The sequence below is a fragment of the Wasmannia auropunctata genome, unplaced genomic scaffold (genome assembly GCF_000956235.1).
Source record: "Wasmannia auropunctata unplaced genomic scaffold, wasmannia.A_1.0 LD326009.1, whole genome shotgun sequence".
Taxonomy (NCBI): domain Eukaryota; kingdom Metazoa; phylum Arthropoda; class Insecta; order Hymenoptera; family Formicidae; genus Wasmannia; species Wasmannia auropunctata.
The window spans coordinates 66824-75865 of NW_012036881.1; the positions used below are offsets into that span (position 1 = coordinate 66824).

The 9042-nt window shown below is 32.1% G+C and overlaps 1 protein-coding gene across 2 annotated transcripts in view; it reads right to left on the minus strand.

Annotated features, from left to right (window-relative positions):
• LOC105460225 (cingulin-like) overlaps positions 1-5648 on the minus strand; it is a 7397-nt gene extending 1749 nt beyond the window's left edge. Inside the window, exons 1-8 of one of the 2 annotated variants that reach the window (XM_011706661.1) lie at positions 5400-5648; positions 4935-5154; positions 4427-4501; positions 3615-3825; positions 3369-3480; positions 2570-2727; positions 1759-1960; positions 83-165 (exon numbers count right to left, since the gene is read on the minus strand). In XM_011706661.1, the coding sequence (XP_011704963.1) occupies positions 83-165; positions 1759-1960; positions 2570-2727; positions 3369-3480; positions 3615-3825; positions 4427-4501; positions 4935-5076 (983 nt within the window). In that variant the 5' untranslated portion in view covers positions 5077-5154; positions 5400-5648. Of the gene's footprint in view, positions 1-82; positions 166-1758; positions 1961-2569; positions 2728-3368; positions 3481-3614; positions 3826-4426; positions 4502-4934; positions 5160-5399 lie in introns of both variants that reach the window. The other variant, XM_011706660.1, reaches the window with a different exon arrangement.
• Between the last annotated feature and the right edge of the window lie 3394 nt (positions 5649-9042).

Consider the following 9042-nt stretch of genomic DNA (forward strand, 5'->3'; position numbering starts at 1 on the left):
AGAGAGAGAGAGAGAGACAGGGAGAGAGACGGATGGCGGATTTATATTATGAATAAAATAAACGTAATTGAGCAGAGCTCACCTCTGACGTCGGTGCAGCTTTGCAATTAGTTTGTTCAGATTTAGCGTTTCCTTCTCCATCATTCTCAGCTCCGACTCTTTTTCCTGGAAGTAAAAATGCCGCTGATACGAAAGAAACTTGCTTATTTCTGCATTAAAATTTAAAATATTGCAGTTCTCTCGGACGTGCAAAGTATTCCTATCAACTCCACGATGCAATTATAAGTTGCAATGATGAATATAATTATATATAATATATAATTATATATTATTGACGATCATATTTATTGTTAATGCACACTATTTGAAAAATATATATTTTATATAATGTAGAATATATAATATATAATTATATATTGCATAATAATTATATAATTATATAAAATATATAATTTTCGAATAGCGAGCATTAACAATAAGTGTGATCGTCAATTTCATAGCAAGGCACAATAAATGAAAAAAGATGATATTATGTATTAACAGCAATTTAATTAAAAAATAATCATATTAATTCAATAGTAATTTTAACACATTTTATTAAAATATATTTGTTTTATTAGTATTGTTATTGAATTAACAAGATTATTTTTAGATTGTTGTTAACTAATACTGTTAATGCAACATCACTTTTTTTCAATAAAAATATTTTTTAACATGTTGACTGTCGTAGATAGATGACTTATCTATTTTTCAACTTTAATACATATATGTTACTTAATTAAATTTATTTTTATTGTAACAAAATTTTTATTTTTTTCTCTCCGAAAAAATCGAATTGGTCCATTTAGAGCATCAATTATGAATTAACTCGTATTTGGCAATCAATGCTTTAACACTAATCAACATTACAAATAATCAAATCATGGAATCATATTCCACGAATATTGCATTCCACGCAAATGAAAGGATGAAGCTTATAGTGAATTCGATTGAACGTACTAGTTCGCATTCAATACACTTGCCATTATACACAATTGTACAATTGTTCGTGTAAAAATAACTATCGAATTTAGTTCGAGTTTTGAAGCAGTTACTTTTGAAAGTTGCTCTGTAAAGACTTACGTGTAATATTTAAACAAATGAATAAGAATCAATATAAATAAAAAAATGTATAGATTATTTTTAAAATCAAGGCCTGAGAACCGCATAATGTTATTATTTTGCATAAAAAATAGTTTGCATAAAACAGAGAATATTTTATATTTTCTATGAGCCGGCGAGTTGCAAAAAATTTATATTGACGTCCCCGTGCATCACTGACATAACTGATCCATCATACTAATTTTTTCATCATTATTAGAATGATCAAAATGTCACTATATGTAATCATGTAGGAGGGGAATCGAATGGTTGTAAATTACATTTCTAATAAACCTCATAAAATCGAGGCATATATGAGGTGAGGATTCGAATTCGGGGTCGCCGATTACGAATCAACGTGCTCGCATACCGAGCCATTCGTACGCCACAGAATTATGTGATTATTAAGAAAAGAAGAGCCTACAATAGTACGTCTCTTTCACACTTATGTAACTCAGTAGCGTAACCTTTCTTAAAAAGCTAAGAGTTATACATTCATGTTTAATTAAATCTTTCTCAATACGAAGCTTTGTTAGCGGCGCATTTATTCTACACATCAATCTAACATCTATATACAGTTTCCGATGTGCCGTCGAACTGTTGGTTATCGGTATTTACCGTCAAAGTGTCCGTAACCGCGCGAAGCTCGTCCTGGCGAGATTCGCAAAGGTGACGCGCGGTGATCACCTCCGCGGTCAATCGTGCTAATTGCTGTCGGCAGTTCTCCTCGCGCTCCATCGCTTTATCCCACGCTTCTTCCCGGACGATCACGGCGTCCCTCAAAGTCCGCATATCCCTTTCCAGTAACTCAAACTCCGACCTAGTTGCATCGAGGGTTACGAGTTACAAACGCAAACGGATCCGCGGGTGGGAGGGTAGCAAAATAAGAAGAATTCACAATCAAGAGATTTTAAGTTCTCCTTTTTTTATTTAGCAAGCTTCTTAGTCGACAGAAATTAAAATAATTTAAAATAAAATTTGCGTGGAGTGACTTGTACGATAATATATCTATTGCAAAAAAATGACTGATCCCATATTTCGTTTCATGAATCTCGTATCAAAAGATTTATTGGGTGAGATACTTGGAATAAATTTTAAGAACAGGTAGTCACATTTTAATTAAAGATTAATTGATATTAGTTAATTAATTAATTGTAAAAAATAAACAAAATGATTACTTCCATGAATTATTTGATGCTATTAAAGTATTGTAGATTTATTGTGAAACTCCGCATTGAGACGAGTATTAGCTATCATGTAATTGAACGTTTGCGAACTGAGTACTTTCAATTTTTTTTATAACTCATCCATTCTTATTTATATTAATTCTATTTTGTATTGCTTGAGATGTTTAATAACTAAGATGTTCAATAACGTGATGCATATACTGAATTCACTCAGCTTCAATCTTGCTAGAGAACTTATTTACTTCGTTATAGTGATGCGGGTAAGCGATTCCCTTTGGCATCCCTCCAATTCTGCGTGACAGTCTTTGCAGGGTTCCCAAATTTGTAATCCGTAATCGGTTTTAGAAACTACATTCGTCGAAGAGGTGCATTTATTTTTTAGACATACCTCGTCATATTTCTGAAATTTATATGCAAGATTTAAAAAATTAAATTTTTACTTAAAAAGGCGTAAATTTTCTTACATTTTTATGCACACGAAACACACGAAAAACAATAATGAGAAACTTTAGAATTTTGAATTGCTGAAATTATTGGATAGTTTACGATTCATTTCTCAATACAACATTATTAGTTTAAGTAGCGGTTTTAATAAAAAAACTGAATTATTGTATATTAATCATACATTAATATATTGATTAAATCTTAATTTAAAAATTTATTAAATCTTAAGATTATAAACGAGAAATTATGATATAGTACACAAATCTTAAGAGACACGTTACATTTTTTATTAAAAGAGAAAATTTATTACAATAAATAATAGCATAATAACGTAATAAAATATCTAAAAACAATTATATTAATGTGATTTTAAGGAGATAAAAATTAAATTTCTAATACTATAATAAATACTTGTTTATCTTTCCCATTGAAAAATTCCTAATTATTACAATAATACAGTTATTTTATTCTTATGTGGGTTATCATTATTCTCATTATGCACTAAACATTGCAGGCTGAGAACAGCATCTCTAATATAATATTTAATTATATTTTAGAAATATTTTTTTCTTATTCAGTAGATATTATTGTTCCTACCATTTGTTTTGCTAAAACGTCAGCCAGCTTGATTCTCTCTTTATCAAGCTCGTTTTGCAACAATGATAAATTCTCTCGCAGCTTCTCCATTTTAGGCGCGTCCTCTTCTACCCTGCACATCGTTTATCTTGAGCTAGAGAACTTGTTCAAAATGTATTTGTCAAAACACGAATGTAATTGTTACATTCACGCTCGGTAACTTATTTAGCGAACACGCAATTAATCACGGTGAGAGATTATTCTCACCGCTTCGCCAGGTTCTTGTTTTCCGCGACGAGATCGCGATTTCGGAGAAGCAGCGTCGTGTTGCTGTCTTCCAGGAGCTTCAGACGAATTTGCATTCTCTCGATCGAGACCACCGGCGCCGATTCATGGTGCCTCGTCGCCCCGTACGCGTGTGCACCCGCGTTTCTCCCCATTTGTACTTTCGAGTCTGGAAACGGCGGATCGCCCCTGCCTAGGACGCGGGGGATTCCGTGCTAAATTAATATTCGTGCGCTTCTGCGACTGACACGCTTCGGGTCGCATTGTTCGAAACGTACGATTAAAACATGACCGAGGGACGGCGATTTGATTGCGTCGTATAGGTTACAGGAATTGATAAGTCGGTAAAGTCAAGAAACGAGTAAGTTCTATGATATTGATCGAACTTTCTTTCTCTATCAACCTCATAAATTTTATTTAAGTGAAAATATATTCCCAATATTCTCAATATTAGATTATTCTTATTATTAGATAATCCTTTTAATACAATCTGGCAATTTAATTAAATAATGAAGTAGCAAATAATAATATTGCGATCAAATTTAATCGGATATTATTAATACCCATAAATTAATAATACGATTAAATTATATTATTGTATATTTGATGAAATCAGAATCGCTGAGTATACATAAACTTTTGTTTAAGCTTCTAAAGAAAAAAATAGAATTTAAAATCTTTTCTATTTTTCTGGAAAAAAGTAAATATGTATATGTAATTTAATCGTTTTTAACTTTACCAAAATAATTATCAATAATGTTTATGTCTAAAAATTTTATCTTTTAATTGTTTACCTTCTCTAAACGTTTCATTATTATTTCTGCTTAAATCGGACGACTTCCAATTTGTATGATTCCCGGAATAACTCCCTGAAAGATAAATCAATTCATTCGAGTGCCTATACATAAAATAAACTGTCGAAACCAAGAAACATGTCATTCAAACGTATTCAATCAGAAGTATCTTTTGTGAGGAGAAAGGAAAATATAATGACAAAATTTCCATTTTCTAATATTTTTCTTAATTAGTTTATTTTTATCCTATTTCGTATATCTGATTTATATATAAAATTTCCACGTTCTAAAAATATATGATAAAATTAATATTTAACTAGTTTTAAAATTCTTCTCTCTCCATTTGGAAATTAAAAAATTTAAGCAATTAAATAAAACTCTTCTCATAAGAGATTCTGTTCTAATTGTAACATAAATTCTAGAGAGAATGCGAATTTTGCTTCTATATTCATTAGCCATATTACATCCCGACGTAATTGGGTTTTCCTTGAACTATAAAAAAACGTACTATTGCTGCAGACTGTCGAACAAGGATTTCTGACGGTATGAGACGTATGGCAGGTTGTCGCACAGCAGCTGTGAGGATACTTGAAGTCCAAGTGCAATCGATCTCGTTGCGGATCCATTATTCGATAACGAGTGCACGACATCGCGTTCTCGCCGATTGGAATGGCAAAAAAATCCCTTCAATCGCGATTTTTCTTACACCAATCTCTTTGAGTTACTCGCTATTCTGGAAAAAGGAATTCTTTCTATCTTCTTTTGTACTGTAACGCGTTATCATTTTTTTCGCGACGACGCGCCTCTCTCTTTTTTTAAATAGCTTTTGAAACGGCATAAAACGCGAAAACGAGAAAACGAGAACACGAAATTCACGTGTCGTAATTTCGTATTCGGATTAGCGGACTTCGACTCGCTCATTCAGCCGCTCCAAATTTATTCCGCCCAACCGGGAATAAAGCTACTGTCGCACTTTTGTCGCTGACGTTGACCGGAATGCTGACACCTTTTCTTCCGTCCCTTTTTCTTCACGAGCAGTAAATAACGATTACTGCGAATCCGCTGGTCATGGGATCGGCAGGTCCCCCCGCAGACCTAAACGACCGAGAATCCTTTCCCTCGAGTCTTCACATATTCCCGCTAGAGAGGATATAGGAACGAAAGGAATACGTTACGTAAGCCGCACTCGCCGCATGCTCCACCGTGAAATTTCATTGAATCTTTCACGTGGCCATTGGTTACTGATTTTCTGTGTTTCCTCTGTTTTTAATATTTTTCGCGGCAGAGTTCATGGCTATGTATTAATAAGCGAACTTGGCACGAGAGCGCTGCGAACCATTTGTTTTAGGAGAAACGATATTTTTCGCATGTAAATATTTTACAAATATCGCCTTTTATACAAATTACATATTATTTGCACTCATAAACAATTCACGTAAAATCATTAGATTTTGGCTAAGAATTGCACACGTGTTGAATAAGATAAAATGAAGAAATTTATAAGTTCAAGTGTTTTTCCGGATATGAAGAGCACGTAGATAATATCACCGAAATGAAGCGTTGCAGAATATTTCCGTGCAGAATGAGAAGCGTGAAACGATTATTCCGGCCACGTTTGACTTATCATGGCGCCGTTGGTCTTTACAGCTTACGATTATGCGGGCCGTAAAAGCAGAGGCAACGGAGGCAACGGGAGAAATTTTATTTCGGCCGAGCAATACACACCGCGCGTTTTATCCTCGCAATTTGACATCGTCGTGTAATAGGTATACGTTAAAGACGCTTACGCACGTAAACTCGCGTAAAATATGTACTGTATAATATGAAAAAAATTTAAGCAAATGATTAAAGATATATTAAAAAATTTAGAAACACTTGTTTTTATTTCGCTTGAAATTTGTTTTGTTTGCATATGTGATATATAATGAGCTGCAACGAAATACGCGTGAAATTTAATATATAATTCTGAGATCAATGAGAAACCCTAATTTAATTTAATTTAGCTTGAATTTCTGTAAAGTATCAAATTTAATTGACTGAAGTTGTATATGTGAGATATTCATCATTAATTACAATTTATAATTTGTCATTATAATAAAAACTATATTAAATAATTAAAGTATTCGTAATGTAACATACAATAAATGTTTAATCATATTATTTTTAATTAAAAGATAATTAGAGATGGGAAGAAGTAAGGCATTTAGAAGAGTAAAGTTTGTCGATCATATTATATCGGAATTAAAGATTGCATTAAATAATTTATAGCTTTATTCACTTTTATCTACAAACAGTATCCATTATCGATGTGCATACAAACAATGTCACATCGCGTAATAAATTATATCATAATAATTTATGTCTTTCTCTTTAACATGGTGTAATTAATAATAGAATTACAAGTACATACCAGTCTACATACATTTGCGCGTTGTAAAGATACATTACATACATATATATATATATATCGTTGTACTCATTGTACGTATAATTCGCGCATTGGCATGAAAATCTTAGTTCTGCAATACGACGAACAGTCAAGTGAAGGTAGCAACAGTTTAGGTTTTAAGGTATGAACGCGAGAATTTTCGAAATCGGCAATAAATACGATTGGCTAAATTAAATATTTACATAAATAGAATTGCACGCAACAGATCAGACGGAACATGTGTTGCCGCACATTGAATGAAAAATCTTGCATTCGCATCAAATCATCAACAAACTAACGAGAAGGCGCAAAGAATTCCTACAAAAATCAGTCTTCGCGAAGAATACATTGCATTACGATCGTAAGCAAGTAACAGAATGTTTCTTTTGTCTCTCATATACATGCAAAACGACCTAAGTTATTGGATAAATGTTAAAATATCGCGTGTAAAGCCACGCTTCTCGCGACTTACTCAGGCACTGCAAATAAAGTGTATACAATCATTCGGTCCATCTAATCTATAATTAGAAATGGTTACATGACTGGACATAATTTCTTATTTTTTTATGCCTCAGTTTGTTTGATTGAAATCTTCGAAATTTATCCTATATAGAGAATATTAAGACACACTGACGATCGAACAGTTATATTATGCTCATACACGCGCGATCATTTTCTATAGCAGCGGGAACGTAATAGGGACGAACATTATATGCTCGGTAATCGGATGCTCTTTTATATTACCTATACAAGCATCTCCTTCTCTCTAGTTATCATAAATATTTTATTTTTCCCATCATTTTACTGACGTACAAATCCGATCAATTTACCGGAAAAGTGCGTCGTCGACCATCGCGTAAATCATAAATGCGGAGCACTTTGTGACGCTTTAAACAATCATGATGCTCTCGCGAAAAGAATATATTACACATTAATATGTCACACGCCATTGTGCATGTATTACATTACGCAGGTGTGTATATATATATATATATATATATACCCGCGGTATATAGTTTCGTTCAGCTTGTTATATTGTACACATAGATATATAGACTTATGTACACGTATACTTTGAGCGTATTATTTTCCACATAGGCTGTTCGTCGATGGCTTTAGATACCTTTTATTCTGGTTTAAAAAAAAAACATTTATTTGTTTCCTTATATAAAAAATATAAAATTAATTATAATAGAATATATGAAAAATATATGAAAATTAATTTATTAAAAATAGAACAGAATTTTGTTAAAAAATATACATGCGACATATAATATGTATAGACAGCTGTTTAAAAATTTAAATTTGTTTTTTTTTTTGTAAAATATATTGTCTTTTTATTTATACATGCGGGATACTCCAGAATTTATTGCCTTGATTTTAATAACAGATTCGAGCAATCTTAAAATACGCAAGAAAGAATACTTATCATACACTCCCGGCGAGCAAATGAAATATATCGAAAGCAATCGAGGATAAAAGGTATCTTTGATAATCGATCGAGCCCGAAAAATAAATCTGTCTAATCTGATTAATAAATCGCATAAGTATAACGGGAAACACATACATTATTATCGCACTTCAAATGTTCCCCTTAATACTGATATCAATTATGATACTATTGACGCGCATACACAGTCATTTTAGACTACACACGATCTTACGACTATTTACACAGTAAATAGACTTCCTAATTACTGTAAATAAAAGAAGAATAGAAGAGAACAAGTTGCAGACGACGAGATGATCTATTTTAACATTCTTTTACATCGTCGTAATCAAGAAGATAAGTTCTGAGTTACAGTTAGATCCAGGCTCGCTAATACGATTATTGCAAGAATGCAATACAATCTATGTTACGGTGAAAAAATAGCTTTAAATAAATAATTTATGCATTTCTGAGATAATAACTATTTCGTTAAACACCAGAGTTGTATGTTATATTATACATATAAGTTTTAATTTGATCTACATTTATATATATTTTCTATTTAATTTAGCTTGAAAACGCGCGTAACTTATACATTGATTTTGGTCTTTCTCTTGAAACCTGCTCTTGTTCCTGCAAAAGGCTTTTTAAATTTACATATCTCTCAAATAAGTTTACGTATATCTCGTTGGAAAGAATAGATAAATAGTATATAATAGTGTATATTGTATACTAACATTATATATAAACATTTTAGGA